The sequence below is a fragment of the Polypterus senegalus genome, chromosome 3 (assembly GCF_016835505.1).
Source record: "Polypterus senegalus isolate Bchr_013 chromosome 3, ASM1683550v1, whole genome shotgun sequence".
In the NCBI taxonomy this organism is placed as follows: Eukaryota; Metazoa; Chordata; class Cladistia; order Polypteriformes; family Polypteridae; genus Polypterus; species Polypterus senegalus.
This window is the reverse complement of record NC_053156.1, coordinates 66,116,469-66,136,215: the sequence shown is the minus strand read 5'-3', so window position 1 is coordinate 66,136,215 and position 19,747 is coordinate 66,116,469. Positions and strand designations below refer to the sequence as shown.

The 19,747-nt window shown below is 39.3% G+C and overlaps 1 protein-coding gene across 2 annotated transcripts in view; it reads right to left on the bottom strand.

Moving 5' to 3' along the window:
* Nucleotides 1-991: 991 nt before the first annotated feature.
* ache (acetylcholinesterase) overlaps nt 992-19,747 on the bottom strand; it is a 41,665-nt gene continuing 22,909 nt past the window's right edge. For both annotated transcript variants that reach the window (XM_039747391.1, XM_039747392.1), the window contains exons 2-4: nt 14,561-16,164; nt 12,980-13,146; nt 992-3,864 (exon numbers count right to left, since the gene is read on the bottom strand). In XM_039747391.1, coding sequence (XP_039603325.1) covers nt 3,743-3,864; nt 12,980-13,146; nt 14,561-16,140 — 1,869 coding nt within the window. In that variant the 5' untranslated portion in view covers nt 16,141-16,164 and the 3' untranslated portion in view covers nt 992-3,742. The remainder of the gene's footprint in view (nt 3,865-12,979; nt 13,147-14,560; nt 16,165-19,747) is intronic.

Genomic DNA, 19,747 nt, shown 5'->3' with positions numbered 1-19,747 from the left:
AATTAGGTCAAACACAGGACACATAAGATTAGGGTGTGAACCTTTGCAAAATTAGGTTGTCCCTCAAGGATCAATGCTGAGGCTACTGCTCTTTTCAATATACTAGAAAAGAATATAGAAAATAATGTAAAAGATCTAGAGTGGAATGTAATCAATAAGCTGGTTAGGTTTGCAGAGGATACCAGACTAGGTGCAAGAAAAGCTAAATTGTTACAGTGGGACACAGGTGCGAGTGGATTTGTGGCAGATGAAATTTAAGTAGATGTAAAGTATTACACATAGGAAGTAAAAATGTTAGATTTGAATACAAAATGAAAGTACGCCTTATGAGTCATAGTGGACTCATAACTATCTATATCCAGACAGTGAATAGAAGTGGTCAAGAAAAGCTAATAGAATATTAGGCTATATAGTATGGCATGTGAAGTAGAAGTCAATCGATGTTTTAAGTTATATAATGCACTAGTTAAGCCTAATATGGAGTACTGTGTTCAGTTTTTTCTAGTCAAGTCAAGTGCCTTTATCATCATACCAGTCATAAACAGTAATGCAGTATACAGTGGCACAAAATGGCCCCCCTCTTACAAAAAAGACAAAGTCCACAGAAGCAGGTAACTGCTATAAGTAGAGACTTTAGGAGCTGAACCATTACAGTTTAAGCAAACAGAGATTATGAGTGTGCATGAAGTGGTTACAATTATGAAAGGAATTACTACAGTAGAGCTCAGTTGTTACTTTAAAATAAATTCTGTAACAAGAACATTGGAACACAGTTGGGAATTTGTTAAAGGTATGATTTCACACAAATGTTAGAAAGTTTTTCTTCACACAAAGAGCCAGACACATGGAATAAACTATCAAGAAATGTGGTGGAGAGTCAGATTTCAGGGACCCAGGTGAATAGAATGGAGGAGTTTGTTAGGCCGATTTAGTTGTTCTCTGACTGCTTTAATGTGATCAAAATCAGCAAATAAAGAGACACACAAAAATCCAGAAAGAAATTTCACCTTTTTTATTGTCATCTCCCAGTTAGTATGGGAAGTACCAGACAAATATACATCCATGCGGAATCAATATACAGTGGTCAAGCACAGTGTGATGGATAGAAGGGGCAATGTCTGGATGCTTGTCTGAGACTGGCACGTATACATGCTCTCAAGTGACTTTCCAAAGTTTGTCATTAAATAGACATAAGAACTTGATCCAGGACCTTATTGACCATACTGAGTGGTCACACACTTTAACGAGGAAGCTTCATCTCCTTGAACCACACAGAATGCCAAAAACCCTGATGTTCCAATGGCTCACCTGCTTGACCAAGGCAAGAAAGTCCTTACCTGCTGGGGAACAGACATAATAGAGAAAGTGCCCTGCTTTACAGTATTTCTGCTAATAATTCTCAAGATTTTCCCCTTTTAATAACACAGTTTATCTACCACTTGATACAGACTGCCAACAAAATATGCAATTGCTCCTGTCCATAAATGGTTAATTATAACAGTAAAAGTCACTTTTTAATTTATGTGATAGTATTTCTTCCTTGCGATATTCAACAACTTGGCTTGAACCAAGAGCTAGAGCCCAATATTACAAGTGAACTAGATAGTTGTTTAGGGGATCAAGTTCAGTAAAAGGGCAGAAAATTGTAGAAAATGAACCCAGACCAATCCTCCACCCTTCCACTATAACTAACATGATAATGGAAAGGCTCGTTCCTCTCATTACCCTGAAAAACGTTCCTGACCTTATCTTTTGATAAGAGAGCGGCCTTTACCTTAGGTCAATCGTGATAAAAGGATGTTCCTTACATAAACCTTCTTCCGCACCCCTGGGTTGCCCACTCCTACATCCCATTAAGAAGAATACATTCACATTGATAAGGGTCTCTTCCCCCTAAATCGGATGTTTGTGAAAACTTTACACACATCTCTCTGTTCCAGGCAGCCTGTGTGGCTCCAGTACTAAAGAGCATGTCAAACATATTCAGTCTGCTGTATATATTTGGCACTTTTTCCTTTATTTTTACCCATCCTGACATTGCTCCCCCTTAATGAAATAAATATTGTTCATTATATTTAAATATTAAATATTCTGAATAGTCTATTATTGCTAACATCATAGTCATGTCAATACTAATATTATACATTCAGAATATATTACAAGATTAACAGTCACATGGGTTACCTCTGTGGAGAAGTGGGTGGAGTCATGCGAGGGGATTTCTTCGCTTGGCTACAGGAAGTGCAGCATACAAGAGGGGTGGGCATTTGGTCGTGGGGCAAAACTGTGCACTCACACTCACACACACAATTACAGTCACACCAGCGGACAGGAGGCGCATGGACCAGCGGGGCAGCAGGCTGTGCCACACAAGTTCATCAGACCGAAGACAGAGTTCTAAATGGAAAGCTTTATGTAATGTAGTAACTGTCACGGCATTGGGACACAGACTGCCAAATGCAGATCACCACTGCAAGCAAAGGGAGACTACTTTAATACTACTACTACTACTACTACTTTGTCAGTGTTGCAGCTGTAGAAGCCAACACTACTAAGCAGAGGCCATAATGCAAGGAATGCTTGCTCCCATAGTGTGGACACTGGCACCTGGAAGATGTCTTGAAATTCTGGAAAGTGTCTGCATTAGATGATATGGGGACTTACCACACAATTAGACCTTCTCTGATGGACTAGTAATGGCCATTATTTGACCTGATTAGGATGGACAGCTTGTCCAGCAGGTGGTGCTTTTACAACAGAAATTGCTAATTGACTTTGTACACAGAAAGCTCTCCTGCTCAAGCCGATTGTACTCTGTTAAGGATTTCATTCGTAGTTGTGTTATGCATGGTCAGAAGCACACAGATGTTACTCTTCGTGTGCCTTTCATCATATCCTCTCAGACCAATGAGCATTCAGCAGAAGCTCATGGATCCATGACAAGCCATGTCAAGTAAGCAGGACAGATATTTGAAATCAGAAGTTTCCAATCCTTGTCTCCAAATGTGGATGAACTGGCAGCACCAACTGGGCACAGCAAATGAAAAGTTCCAGCACAGCAGACCTCACGAATATGTTACAAGACATCAAATAAGAAGATCTCCTCCAAATGGTCCTAACATGGGGTTCACATGGTGTATTGTACACGGACAGGTGAACAGCAGAAAGACCTAAAGTAAAACAAGGTGCGTCCTAACTAACAATTAAAATGACAACTGGAAGACCAGCTTCCTGGTGGGACATCTAAGGCATAATGTCTTTTAAAAGACTGGATCCAAAAAATGCTGAGGGACTTAAGAAGGGCTATCAAGGAGTTAGTTGTAAGGAAGAAGATTGAAAAAGATTTGACTAAATGGGAAGGGTACTATATAAGCAAGTGAGCATTGCTTCTTTCTTTATGCTCAGGTGATTGATTTCATCAGATAACCTTACTCAGCCTGCAGGAGTGTATGCTAGAGAGAGGATCATAAATTAGGTGACAAGACTAAAGCTCATTCAATAGAGTGCTTTCAGTTGAGGTAGGGGGGAATGAAGGGGTGGGAAACAGAACACAGTGCACAGTTTGTAAATTAACATGGAAACACATTAACGGACCGGCACTGCCCTCCCAGCTCTTCTTAGTTGTACACATCCTCCGGCAGACCGCCGCTCCGCAGGCTTGCGCAGCACTCACTCCAGCTGCACTGCTTCGAACTGACACACTCGTTCATTGACACAAGCAAAACAGTCATGCATGTAGCTCCTACAGGTCGGCACAGCGTTCCTGCTTGCTGTAGTGGTCAAACTGGCTTTTCCAGTGCATCATATAGGAGCTCCATCGGTGAAATTCTAGCTTCCACTGTCGCTCTGCCTCATCAATGTTATCTGGGGAGAAATAAAATTTTGTGACTTTTAAATTTGTGTAATCTACCATACTGAGTACTGGAAACCCGAGAAAGGTTAAAGATCATAGCTCCAGCAGAACAACAGGTGAAATCACAGAGATGAATGATAGAACCCAGTCTTGTTTTCCTGATAAAATGAAAGCTTCTCAATGAAGATTCAGCAGTGAAGAATCCCACTCAGGGCCATCAAAACTATTACAAGGATATGCTAGGAAGAAAGGAAAAAGTCAAGAATTCCACATGCAGGTATGGATCTTAGTCTCAGAGGATTAGAAAAGCAGAGCAGAGCTAACTTGAAGTCTGTATTGAAAGAATACCATCTGACCATTAAGTTTTTGTTGGCACGAGCAAGCACAGGATGGCCTGCGAAATTATAATAGTCACACATGGACATCTTTGAGATTGTGGATGCTCTAAGAGACAACCATCATTGACTCAGAAAAAAGTCCATAGTCTGTGACAGGGGCAAACATCTAGGCCAGGTCCTCAAGCTGTGCTACTGACAGGTAACCACTGCAACACTGCGCTGCCCCTAAATAAAGTCTAAGAACCCAAACTGTCTGCAGCCATAAAACCTTATGCCACAGCAGCATCTCAAGTCCTGGTTTATGTTAGAGAATAAAACGTCCTGGAAATACATGACCCTGATATTGCAATGAAGTTGCAGTGTGGAGCTTGATCTGAGTACAAGATGAGAGCTTCAAGAGTTGGATCTATATGAATAAGATTTAAGGTTTGGAATCCTAGCTGGGTCTGAGCCTTAAGACCCAAGTCAGTGACTTGTTTTTGAATCTACAGATTAGTGGTTTAAGTCATCAAATGTTAGAGCCTGTTAAAGCTGTGACTTCTTTATAAAAGCAGAGAATCCAAGTCTTAATCAAGGCAGGTGGCAGAGTTCCAGCTCTTTAAGAATCACTTACATTACATTCTTGCGATTGGAGGTTTGAGTCCCTGTCAAGATTAAGGAATTCAGCAACTAACAGTGCCAGCAAGCTCTGGGGCTCCCACCAGAGTTCTCTGCTTTAATAAATGTGATTCAGAGCTCTGAGAACTAATGCAGACCCCTCCTGCCAAAAAGCTAGTCTGGGGAACTAATGAAATGACTTAGATCTATTTTAGCCCTTTTCCACTATTGCCAAGCATACGCTAGGTAGAAAGATAGACAAGTACATATTCTGTCTGTCTCTATCCCAAGGGGAAGTTGAACCTACAGTACATAAATCACCTCCTTATTCACTGCCTTCTCTTGACAAAAAATGGAGACCCAACTTCAAAACATACCTGAGAGCAATATGGTTAAAGTCGTACAAAAGGCAAAGATCTATCATACTTCATGACTCATAGCTTCATGGAGCTTGTCATACTTGCCTCCCATAGCTCCCATCAATTATTTTTACTCTTGTCTCTCCTACATCTCTGTGGACAGCAGGCCAGCTTTCTGATGAATTAATGCAAGACAGAAAATTGCAATGTGCACCTGTATGTACCACTAAATGAAAACTGCAATTGTGAACACAGTGAGCTATATTAGAATTGGTTCACTTTCATGGCATTCACCTTCAGACCATTTCATTTCACATTACCGCTGCTAAGACCAGAGCCTTTGAATACAGTTGAGCTGTGCACAAGGGATGTAAATGTCTCCTGGCTGTGTACTTCAATTGGGTGCTAAGCCATCACAAGACACGCTCATTCATACACACCCACATACACTAATGCCAGGCCAATTTGGAGTTAACCTTGAAAAGAAAACAGTAATACTGCAAGGACACAGGTAGAATGTGTAGACTGTTAGGCCCAGGAGAATGAAGCAGCAGCACTAATCACAGCCATACTGTAAAAAAATTTAAAAAGTAAAATCTTTGAGGCCATTTATTCTAATGTTCTAGATCACAGTCAATTCACATTTACTCATTGATTAGAAGATGCTGTACAGGGATATCCTGATCAGCAGTTACGGCACAAAGCAGGCAGGCTACAGTACTGGTGGAGATGACACACATTTATACGCAGGCCACTGAATGGGCTGTTGAGCAAAGGCTTAGAAGTTCAGATGTTGTGGGGGACACTCATGAAAGCTCATGAAAGTTAAGCCAAATACATGTTTGAAGTCATTCACTCAAATGTCTTTAGAAAGTGAACAGACCAATAACTTGGACTTTGACGATACTGTTAAAGAATTTGAAAGGAGAAAAACAAGACAGAAGCCTCTGTAAGGTTCCTTATTTCTTCTCTAGCTGTGTTTCCTACTGTATTTAGACCTGATGTCAGGTGTTGGCCTAAACTGGTTGGTTGAGTTAGGGTTGGGGATGTCATAGTACCAGAATTTTTCAATTTGATACCAGTATCAGTGAAACTTTATGATACTTTGAATCTTTTGATATTATGGCATAAAAAGAAATCCCATTCAATGGTTCTTTAATAAAAGCACCTCCATTTTTAAAGTGAACAATATTGTGCCTTTTTCTGTAATACAAGGGGTGTTCAATTATAAACAGGAATTTTCATGCTCTTTTCTTATAAAGAGTGCAAGGTAACCTGACTCATTGGACAAACACACGCATGTTTGAATTTCTTGTTAGTAGTGCTAGCTGCTCTTTCTCCCCTTCCTGTCAGTTGTAATCAACATGTCGGAGAAGGAGGTACACAGTAGTGTTGCGCACCAAATTATTACTACATTTTTGACAAATAAAGGAGTTATTCCATCTCAGATTTATTTGAGACTTAAAATTCCGTTTGGGGATAAGTGTCTCTCTCAGTTGAGTGTCAAAAAGACTTCTACTCTCCTGGGATTAAGACGCTTCCTGAGCAATGGAACAAGTGGATTGCAGTGGCAGGAGACTACTGTATATAGAAAAGCAGTGTGTAAGTCATTTCATTGTATTCAATAAATGAAGTGTAGCTCGTAAATTCCTGTTTATATTTGATTGCCCCTCATATAATATAAAAATATATAAATACTAACGGTAACAACATCTTTAAAATACTGGTATATCCATCAAATATTTACTCAGCTGTCATTTAATTAAATTAGGACTGGTATTCATAAATGTCAAAATATAATTCAGGGCTTGAACTTTAATGTGCGGCAGAGATGGGGATTCCCTCCAATGTCACAACATACGGGGGTTTATAATCTTGGGCGATTTCAGCATAGGCTTTGTAAAGAATGATATGCCATGCCATGAACTTCCTGATTTACCTTGGCATGTGCATATTCTAAATCTATTCTCTGACATTTTATGCAGAGTAACTGAAAACTACTGCTTAAAATCCATACTACAAATAAAAAGAAACAGTATTATATCTGTACTATTGAATTAGCGAATTCCAAGACAATTCAGAATATTTCCATTTAATCTCTTTAGAGCTGCTTTCGGAATAATGTGCTTTTAAAGTCTGGTTTGCCAGTGATCCGCTCTGTTAGATTTGTAACATTTGCTATCGATTTATATCTGTATCATTAGCTGGTTAAAAAATATTACTGAAGAGTAATATTTAATAAATGAGTCAAATTAATTCAAATTTCAAATGTCACAAACTCTTGGTGCTTTGATTCTCCAAATCTGTCCCTCTTTTGTCCCAATTTGTGAAGTCAAAATTTTCAGTTTTACATGAATCCTTCATTTCGGAATTCCTCTTAAAAAGCCTTTGCTTTGCTATTTTCTATTTTGCCGGTGTAAAGATCCACCACTTGAAAATTACTTGGGCTGTTGTTACCTGCACTCAAATTTATAACAGGAAGACAGCATTACATTTTTCAATGTACCATTCAAATATATGATGCATGCTTTCACTTACAGATTATACTAATAAACATTACTTTGCCTTCAAAAAAAAGTCAAAGAAATGACACATATCAGTGTTTGCAGATTCATATTTAGCAATGAAGTATGTGGTTTTGCTTGTTATGCCGTCTGTGTGTTTTAGCGATTATGCATTTCTGCATCACAGTACACATCGTATTAATAGGGAGATGTACCTTGTCCTTCAAAGCACTAAAACACAAAATACTTTTTATTTGGGGGAATTAACAGATGGAGCAGTTCATGTCATTACAAGTTTAGACAAGCCACTTTGTTTGAATCTTGCCTCAATGTTTACTTGCTGCAATTGTTGTTAGCGCTGCTATTCCTCCCACATCCCAAACTCCTATATGTGTAACTGTGGATGTGGTTGAGGTTCCAACCCCATCTTGTGACCATGACATGCATATGCCAGTTAGAAAAATAGACACATGTGCTCAATACAATCAAAAAGGGAATACAAATCCTCTATTCATTTATTGTGACTGTGTAAGACACTGTATTAAAAACTATTAATCTTGTTATCTTTTCAGCTCCTCTTACAAATATGACAATACAACTTAACAATTACACCTCATAATTACACCTCAGTTTTCTCACATACTATTGTGCTTTTTGAAGTAATTCATCTACTTGCAGTCATTCATTAGTGTGGTACTGGCCCTCTCTTGACTACCGATACTATAAAAAAAATCTGGTACTATTACACGTTTGGAACACTGCTATTGAATTGGTACTGAAGCGTCGGTTCTTCTCACATCCTCAGTTACAATATTATAGAGGGATGATACTGATGGCTATAACTTTATTGTTTGCGTCGCTCAAACAGAATCAGTCAGACATATCTCACTGCCAGCTATATGTTGTGAATCAACGAAATCCAATGCTGCACCATTTTTTCGGCTTTTGTGAGGATATTCTCCTTTTGAGAGGACTAGTGACTGTTTTTGTTAAGGCTCAGAAAAAATGGAAGGCAGACAAATCATGACTGCAGAATATCCCAGCTTGTGCTATTGCAGAATTTTATTGTATATTGTAATTTGGTTTTATTATTTAATGCAAAGTATGTACAGACTATTGTTTTTCCCCTCAATTGTGTAACTTATGTAGTATCTGCTATCCACTCAGCGAATATAATGAAGTAATCAGATTATGTTTTGATATCCTATAAGTACACATAAACATCAGCATGTAATTAAATAATGCACTTTGATCGCACATGTCTATAGATTGTGGGTTTGGGATCCATCTCTGTGTAAATTCCCTGCCGCATACATACATGCTAGAAGAAGAAATCTTCAACTGTCTAGAAGATAAACTAGTTGAACAAACATTTTGAAATGTCATCTTTTGTTTTTCACAATTTTGAACATGAGTTAATTTAATTGATTGCTACTACATTTCAATGCACATTACATTGACATCCTTAATGTGCACAGTTATCGTCAGAGGCAATGGGAAATGAATGAGTTTTACAATAAATGTGAAGCTGCAGCCACTCTAATCCCAGCATATGGTATGGTTCCATAGTGGAAAATGACCTCAGTTTGGAGGTCCAAAGTCAGATGTTTCATGTAAACCATCATCTGGAGCATCAACTCTAGGAATTCTGCTTAACTCACAATTTGGAGTGCCATGTCTCAGCATTCAACTTGAATTACCAAGAAATGTTGCTACATTCTAAGGAACACACCTCATGCATAAACACTGCGTACACACAGAAATGTTGCGTAAGAACGTTTCCACGTTCAAATCGAGATGTATAAAACATAAACTTGCCGTAAAGCCACACGCTTTTCCATGGTACCTCATACCCTGTCGTACGCAAGTTCTCAGCTCGGTTTTGCAGACTGGTGGCAACCCAGTGTCAAAGCAGTGCTACTGTTCCTGTGTGGTTGCTCTTTGTTTCTTAGAGCCACATTCCTGCCGCAGCTTTATAAATACACTGAAACTAACTGTTTACTAGTGCAATGCATCTGATTACAATTAACTTGTAACAATATAATGGTCCAGGGAATAGCTATAGTATTCCAAATACCATAACTGCTTTAGCGTTGTTACTATCACTGCACTTTTTTTTCTTCTTTCAACTGCTCCCATTAAGGGTTGCCACAGCAGATCATCTTTTTCCATATTACTCTCACTTAACCACTGCATCACAGCAGCAGCTGATCGGAAAGAGAATTATCCGTACACAGCATCAAGCACACCCTGCCTCAGCCACGGCAAAACGTTTCAAAGCCTTTCCTGTACGGACCTCGCGGTTCAAAAACAGTTTCATCCCAAGAACTTTAAACAGTCAATCAGTCCATCAAGTGCTTCTTGTAGAACTGTTTGTACTCATAAGTACAATTAACTCACTATAAACTTGCACTACAGTTATAATACTGCACAACCTGAGCCACTTTATAAAGCGCGTATTTACATATGATAACGATATCATTTTTAAGATGTAATGCAATAAAATATGTTGATTATATTATATAGATAAAACTTTAACTTCATTTAAATAATCTGTATTGTTAATAATTAAACATGTGAGGACACAGTTCCACAGCACTAGCTAGTTCATGGATTGATCCTACCTTGTGCTGTATTCTTTCTGGGGCTGATGTGACACTGGAAGGATAGACGGATAGAATAATTAAACTTGTACTACAAAGATATTTCAATGTTCCTTAAAAGTTTTCAAGAATCGTCGTTGTAAGCTTACAGATGGCTTAACGTCTATTATAGAGCTGATTGTGTAGCGATTGGGTATGTGGAGAAAGAAAACTAAGCACAGGAATTGGAGGTTAGTACATTTGAAAGAGACAGTACTGCTACAATAGATTATTTCATCGAAGGTCGCGCACAATTACACACTGTATTCCCCTGTTTAATAACATTCTTTAACTCCTATCATCATGAAAAAGATCTCGTATACATCTCAGTATTTTAATTATTCAGAGAGCTGTAATATCACAAATGTAATGGATTCTGTGTCCTGTCGGAGAAAGAGAAAGCGGAAGCACGTAGTGATTCACACACATAGAGCAAAAGATCAAATGCAAAACAAAGCATTTAATGTGCTACTTTAATTACGATGTGATTTGAGAAACTGGTTAATTAAATGATTTTAAGATGAAGTTTATGATGTTCTACTTTAATGACAAAATAAACTATGTAATTAAAGTGGAAATTTCGAGATTGAAGTTGACATTTCGTGCTTTTTTCTTTCTCTGTACCCCAATAAGCTTTCATATGACACTTAGATGTTGGGCTACGGCTCGCCTTTTCACAGCGACTTTGATATGTGACAACTTCTTTTTTATTTTGGGCACTGTGCGACTATGTCAGGTGATCAGCTTCATTTTGTTGTTTATACAACTGTTTAAACCAACAAACAGTATGTTTTTCCTTGCCTCCACTTGGTATTTGCTGAAATTCTTCCATTTTCCAATTTGTTTTTTCCATTGTCTCTTCATAGAAGGCTGAGCTTAAGGGCGATTTATATTGATTTGCATATTCATAGAGGTGTAATTCTGGGAGGAGTTGGGGGCAGGACAGAAGGCGCGTGCACGAACATTACTTTTCATGCTGACCTGGATTTATGGAGTGGAAGAACGTGGAAGATGGAGTACGCACAGATTCCTGCATCTAGATTTTTCTGTGTGTAAGCACATTTCGGCTTTTGTGCTTACGTCATGTTATAGTGCGAATTCTATGCACGGCGTTATGCATGAGGCCCCAGGACATGTAGATTCCTAGGACAAGAAAAATACATGCAACCCTCACAGGTTCAGCACAGACATTCCCAAAACCCACCCACTCCTGAACACTATAGCTATTTACCCTTACTTAGAAATGGAGTGCAGTTGATTCTTTTGCACACAGAAGTGTAAAAATACCCATATGACCAGGAGCAAGCCTGTCTACAAATCTAAATGTATCTCTGATTGGTGTCTACATCCGAGATATGAGTATGTACTGTAACTGTTTATCTGCGTATAGTATTTTTAACAGGATGAAATCCCATGGAATCCTATCTCAGATAATCTACTCGTAACAAAAAAAGGCGCAGTAACTCTCATGGTCAATGGGCCATGTTCAAATCAGCAGGCTTGGGCACTGGAGAGTTAATGCTGGAGAATGCAGGAGATATTTATAAAACATCCGACTACAGCTCTGCCAGCTGTAGGGTGACCCCTGTGCCCCACAGTAGTGGAAAAAGTGACGTGAGGCTTCAAACAGGGAAGCAGTACTGGAATTCCAAAATGATCCACACTGGAGTGGGAAAGGGGCATAGCTGCTACCTCTTAAAGCCGAGAGGGTGTGAAGTTGGAAAGTGACACCAAACGGAGGCCAACATCCTAGCAGACAGGAATATTTACTGACCTGACAGGAGGAAAGGCTCGATTGAGAAAGGAAAAAATGAGCAAATCAGCCAGACCAATCACGGCTTACATTTGCTAAAGGATTCAAATATTAATTTGAATTAGAAAAATAAACAGTTAATGCTGGACTATGTCATACCTGGATTGTTTCACATGGAGTATCATCTAGAATAAAAACAAAGCTGTTAGTTTAAGTTAACATCTCTTAGCCACAAGATATTTACATATTGCAATCTCCAGTTCTCAGATTCTTAAACTCCAGCTCATCCCACGGGTTGAAAAGCAGGATATGCTAAAACACTCAGAGTGGAGACAGGAAGACCGCTATGCTTGAATGACACTTGATAATTACAAATTTCATAGTATGGCATACCGTTGGCTATGTTTGTGCCTCCAAGGGTAAAGGAGAGCTCATGAAGAAAGGCTGAAGGTGTTAAACCTTTTTTTACTAAAAAAAAAGAGCTTAAGAATTGATATGATTTAATTTTTTTTTATATTATGAAAGGAAACAATACAGTGGATTCCAGTTATTACTTTAATTAGGTTCTTTAACAAGAAAACAGGGACACAGATGAAATCCTCTTAAGGGTAGACTTGGATAAACAGTAGAAAGTTTTTCTTTATGTAGACATGTGGAGTAAATTATCCAGTAGTGTGGTAGAGAGTACACCTTTAGGGAATTTCAAAACTCAGCTTGATGTAGTTTTGGAACAATTAGGTAAATAGGATTGAGGAGATTTTTTGGGCAATATGGCCTGTTTCTAATTTTCAATACATTCACGAAAAAAAAAAGCCTACAGTACAGAGAGTTTGACACGGGGCATTAGCAATCACTGAGCCAGAGTTGAGTACAATCACTCATTGAAGGCTTCCTCACACTACGAAAAAGAAATGTTAATAAAAACATTTATACCTGTGATGTTAAGCAGCTTTGGCAGAAAATGGTTCCAGAAGGCGCACACCTGAGTGCGGAGTCCTTTGAAGACTTTCATTGGCTCTGTGTTAAGTCCAACATATTTCTGCTCTGAAAGTGTGAAGACAGGCCACTTGCGTCCAGGGTCTGATGGATCATTTGGACTTCTGCAGAAGGAGGGTAGACATTTAAAAAAAAGAGATTATACAGAACTGAAATCCTTCTTGCAATATGGACGGTATTAACTTTGACCGCTGTTTTCATTTACTTTGGGAAGATGATCTAGTGCCGTCACTGTCAAAATAAATTCATCAGAAACAACTTGATGAATTTGTTACTGAAGAGCGTACAATTGTTAAGGCACCCTGTCATCTAGTTAGCGTTTTACTAGACATTTTAGCCAATTCATTCTCTTCCTATTGAACAGATAAAGGATGCATGCCCATGAATGACTCATTGGATTGTTTGGCTAGGATAGTGAATATTCTCATGCACACTCTGCCCAAAAGGGACCAATTCCAATGCTGTCATTTACTTCACAGTAGACACTTAAAATCCAGTACAGAACTTATGAATCCAGAGAACAAACCAACTTGTGAATATTATATTAGTAGGCAACTGGTAAGAATTTATGCTAAAGCATGAGAAAACTCATGGTGCTTCATAGTTGTTATGTTTCAGCCAGGGTTCAAATGTCATTTTTGTGCCCTTTATGTGCAAATGTGACGCTTTTATTTATTATAAGACTGTTGGTCATTTAGTTTCTATGTATCTATGTATTTACTTTTATGCTCTGTAGGTCTTGTTGGTGGTCCATCACTTTAAGAGACTGCCCTCTGCCCTATAAAGGCTGAGGAGAACCCACATCCCCTTTTCGTTCATTGAATGTGCTAGGCTGGTGGTGTATTCTCTTGTGCCTTGGCTAATTTTGATTACTATTTTTCGTTTTTTTGTAATATTTTGCTTTGTTTTGAATGCTGTGTATTGGGACTTTGTTTATTATTGGATTACCTTTTTTAAGTACCTTCTTTCATTTTTCATGCATTTTTAAAGTTAATCTTTTTATTTAGAAATATTCTAAGTTGCCTAGTTGGTGACTAGCTGGGGTTTGATAGCCAAAGTAGGCATTTCTAGAATCTTTTTGGGAGTTTTTCCTTAGGAGCTTTCTAGTTAAGCTAGTTAAGTTAAAGCTTTGGTCATTAGGGATCTACTAATGAGCCATTTTATCTACATGAATCCTAGATCTCAATTAAGGAAAAACGTCTTACATTTAAATTAATTTTTCAAAAATAAAGTGGTCATTTACTATTAAAATTAAACATGACATGTTCATGACTAAAGGTTTATCAATGACCAGAGGTCCACCAGGGCTTGCGTTAAAGGCTTAATAGAGGGCAGCACTGGAGTTATTGTGACCCCTATCTGATTGGAAGGTCACACTCTGTACTGAACTACAATATGTTTCTCACCCACCTTTCCCTCACAGTTGACATTTCTGTCACTTTAAACATGCAATATCTACCAGGTCAATGTCTATACTGTCCCTGGAAAACCATTTCAATGCACTAAAATAAGACTCACCCAGTACGTGCAAAGTTTGCCCAGTATCTCATCATCTTACGGCTCAGACGCTCCTCATCAACTGTGTAATTCAGCTTCTTTTCCAGGGGCAGACCAAAGACGAACTCAATCTCATAACCATGGATGACTCCCATCCACTCGGGCCACACCAGATTGGAGGCTCTGTGATCAAAGTAGTAAGCATAAACTCCACTGTTGCTCCCTGCACCCTGTGCATTGTTCAAGTTTAAAGAGTGTTGGGCATATGAGCCAGCAAAGTGTAGCACTGGACAGATCACATTGTGGTCTCCCACAATATCATCCATGGCATCTCTGTTCTTCACGGGATTATTCTCGTCCATCCAGTCAGTGTATTGATGGATAACTGCTTCCAGCCCTATGTCATTGGCATGAGGAACACCCATCTTAACCCCTTCAAGGAAGTCCTCTCTGCTGATGAGGCTTTCATTATCCTTGCTAAAACCTGGAGCACCATAGAGGAGAAAGTAGGAGCCCTCATCTTGGTTGACGCCCAGCAGTATCTGAGTTTCCTTGAAGTTACCTGAGCTAAGCATGGCTTCAGGTGTGTCAGGAAACACAACTCCGTCAACCATTGGCACAAAGGAGAACCGGAACAAGCTATGTGTATAAGGGAGAACCTGCCATTCATGGTCTATCAGCTCCTGAGGAGATTTTGTTCTTAGGCAATCAACTAATTCACTGTCATTTCCTCCTTGGCAACCAACATTATTTGCAAGCTGTGTGGCTCTTCGGCGTGCTTCTGTAGGGCTTACTGTAGCCCATGGACAGTTGGGTGCCCCACTCTGCATTATTGCACGGGTAAAAAATGGTCGGCTGTCTGGGGAGAGGACGTGCATCCCCACTGATGCTGCTCCCGCACTTTCACCAAAAATAGTAACTGTCTTGGGATTCCCACCAAAGAAATGAATGTTCTCCTGAACCCACTGGAGAGCCAGCCTTTGATCTAGAATACCCATGTTGCCTGGGGCTTCTGCAGAGCCTTGTAGACCCAAGAAACCAAAAGCACCGATTCTGTAGTTCATAGACACCAGAATAACTTTCTCCGTGTGGACCAAATAGCGACCATCATAAACGTCAAGTGAAGAAGATCCACTGTAGAATCCTCCTCCATAGATCCAGACCATTACCGTAGCATTTTTTGGACGTGGGAAGGGAACCCAAATATTTATATACAGGCAATCCTCACTCATGTCCCGGTTTGGGTTCCACATCTCTATGCCAGGGAATCCTGGATAAGACATATCAACATACTGGTAGCAGGCGCTGGGATATGTAAAAGCTTCTTTCACTCCTTGCCAAGGCTTTTTGGGTTCAGGGCGCCGGAAACGTAGTTTTCCTACAGGGGGCTCAGCATAAGGCACACCCAGAAATGCTAGCACGTGTCCATTGAGAACTGGCAGTCGTGTCCCTTTCACTTTACCTGCGCGTGTGTTGACTATGTACTCCATGTCCTGTGTTAGGCAGACTGCAAGTATATGGAAGATCAGGAGAAGTTGAAGTGAACGGACAAATTGATTGGGGCGCAGAAGAGGCCGGCAGAAGGAGGAAGGTTCTGCCATCTTCAAATAGGTAATTTTTTTGCTCTGTGAAAAAAAGAAGGATTCAAAAATTATTAGTAAATTTTACTATTTACTATTTACGTCAAGGGGTCATTGCAGATGTGTTTGTAAAATTACAAAAATGCAAGTAGCCCAAAGGAAAAACCTCCTTCTTGATGACTAATACTTTGTCCATTAAACTATCTGAGGTTAGAAAAGGACTCAATCTGTAATTAAAAATAAAAAGGAAAGAAATAAACAACTACACAATATAGGACAAAGGCAAGTCTGAACAAGAGCGCCATCTCAGATGGACATAAACGCTTACACAAAGATGAGGATTTTAGCTGTGTTTTAATTGTTTTTTTCCAGGGGGCTTACATCCAAATATTTTTTCATATTTGTGTTTGAATTTGTATTAAATATATTCAATATTTTAATTAAAATCCATTTTTCAAAAATATATAGAGTACAGAATACCACCCCAGAATGAAACAGAAATGGCTAAAGGGACCATATAGTGTCTGAGTGACTCACTAAGAGGGCACAACAACCAACCTGGAGAAAAAAATAAATATAAATAAATGCATACGTGAAAAGATAAAAAAAAAAAAAAAAACACCCACTCCCACTTGGAATACTGTAATACAATATGATACAGATAGAGGGTAAGACCATGTGAAGATCTATAGTTTCAATGTTGTTATACAGAGTACAGCAGCAGTCACACCACTGCTGTCGATGGGTGGTCCTCACAGTCTTACAGAAAGAGATTTTTGTATTACTGTGTGCTGTGCAGTACTTTCTGAAGTGTTCTCAATATCATTATTCAGCGTTCGCACAACTCTGTTAATTGCATGAAGGTGTATAGGGGTCTATTGCAAAGCAGAATGGTACTTCCATCCAACTGTAGAACAATTTGTGGTGTCCATAGTACATGGTACTGACATTGATGGGAAAGAAGAGAGTATCCACACACTAGTGTCTGCAGAGAGAGGAAAGCCCTTCTGGAAGGCCAAGTTATGTACTTTTTTTTTCAGTATTGCGGTCTTTGAGTTAATGGATTAGGACTGGAGTTACAATGGCAAAACTATTCAATATATTGTGTTTTTAACTTTTTATTTTGCATTGCAGGCTTTTTCTACTTAACTGTACACCAATCCTTTGCTATTTGTAATTACTCTATCTAAAAATTTGCTGTAATATTTGCATCCAAAATTAGCTATCCACATCCAAACCCCATATTATAAACCTGCATTCAAAAGGTATGTAAAATGCATACGCATGCAACTTTAAAAAATGTAAGTTGCCCATGTGCACGCCACAGGCAGTCATGTCTCTATTGCTCTCTTCTGGGTGGCATCTGATGCTTCTGTCATTTAAAACTGTTGTGTTGTGCTTTTGATTTTTTGCTGTTTTTGCCCCATTATTAAATGAAAAAAGTTTATAAAGAAAGTGGACAAGAAGAGTTTAACTATTCTTCTTCTCAACATCCCAAAGCAATTCAAGTTTTTCCATTCGGTAAGTAACCACTCTTTTACAATGGCCTTATTTTATTTCACTAAGTGTTATGTGCATTCAATAGGTATTTTAATGTTTATTTATATCACAATATGTGAACATTCCAGTGAAGAAGACAATGTAATTGATTTCAGAAAGTGAATAAATTTGTTGTATTTACTTCTGTAGCACAACTAAACATACACACTATTGAGCCTATGAAGTGTTAAATAAGTAGGTAATTTGTGTGTTTTAAATACTTTATATTATGCAGAAGTCCTTGTTGGACTGTAATACCGGTATTACCATGTGTGTGGACATTTTATTAACCAGGTCAATAGCATACTTCAGAGGTACTGAACTTTCCAGTCTTCAATTGTTTTCATCCACTGTTTGACGTGTAAATGCCACACTATGGACTTACTTTTCTTGGTATTTAATGAGCCATTCCTTCTATAACATTACATGCAACAGTCTGCAGAGTGAAAAAGTCATTTAGTACAATGAGAAATGTGAAACTTTGGCGGAAGACAATTATTTTAGATGCATGTTTATCTGGCTGTGCTTGATGTGTTCACCTAACAAAGCATCCCCGAGTTTTAGAATGAACTGTCAAATTTCTTAATACATTTGGGCAAAATAAGTACCAAGTACATCTGTTGTTCAGGCTACATTAATTTAACTTTCATATAATCAAGGTGAGACGAAGACCCCCACCTCACTACCTTCACAGAAAACACCCCTAACCAGGCACACTCATATACTCACAAATTATGAAATCACATATGCACATAATTAACAGGTACAGGGATTAAAACACAAAACAGTTCAAAACTTTACATTGGGTCAACTTCACCTCCCTTTATTGTTCTTTGTACATTGCAATGAATATAACTAACTAATCGATGTGTGCATCAAAAGAAACATCTTCCTGCCTCCCTTGACCCTCTTTATTTTGTATACCACATAAACAGGTCAACTGAGGATGCCATATCCTTTGCCCTTCACATCTGCCTGACACATCTGGATAAAAAAAGACACATATGTCAGGATGCTATTCATAGACTTTAGCTCCGCCTTCAACACAATCATCCCTCAAAAGCTGGTTGCAAAACTGAGCAGGTTGGGCCTGAACACCACCCTCTGCAATTGGATCCTGGACTTCTTGACAGAGAGGCCCCAGTCAGTTCGGATGGGCCACAACACTTCCAGCATCATCACACTGAGCACTGGAGCACCGCAGGGCTGTGTGCTTAGTCCACTGCTCTTCACCCTGCTGACTCCCGACTGCACAGCCACGCATAACACCAACCACATCATCAAGCTTGCGGATGATATGATGGTGCCGGGATTGATAAGCAAGGATGATGAAACAGCATACAGAGATGAGGTGGAACGGCTGTCTGCATGGTGTGAAGACAACAATCTATCTCTCAATGTCTACAAGACAAAACAGATAATCGTGGACTTCAGAAAATCACATCCAGCCCACATCCCACTCAGCATCAATGATTTAGATGTGGAGACTGTTAGGAGTACCAAGTTTCTTGGTGTGCACATAACTGAGGAACTTATGTGGACACATAACACCTCATCACTAATCAAGAAAGCCCAGCAGAGACTACACATCCTGAGGGGGCTGAAGCGAGCAAGTCTTCCCCCTTCCATCCTCACCATGTTCTACAGAGGCACCATTGAGAGTGTTCTGACCAGCTGCATCACCGTCTGGTATGGCAACTGCAACATATCCGACTGCAAGTGCCTGCAAAGGATAGTGAAGACAGCAGAGAACATTATTGGGGTGCCACTCCCTTCACTACAGGACATATTTTACAAACACAGTGTCCGCAAGGCCTGCAGCATTGTGCAAGATCCCTTATACCCCTCACATGGACTTTTCACACTTCTACCATCTAAGAGAAGATACTGCAACATCAAAGCCAGATCTGCCAGGCTGCAGGATAGTTTTTACCCCCAAGCTGTCAGACTCCTTAACACCATGCTGCCCCCTGGGATCTTCCATACTGCCTCAACCACCTCTAAAAACAGAACTTTTATACATGCAAGCCACTTTCCTGCAAAGATGAGTGTGCATGTAGAAAAGAACTGAAAATCTCATACAGACCTT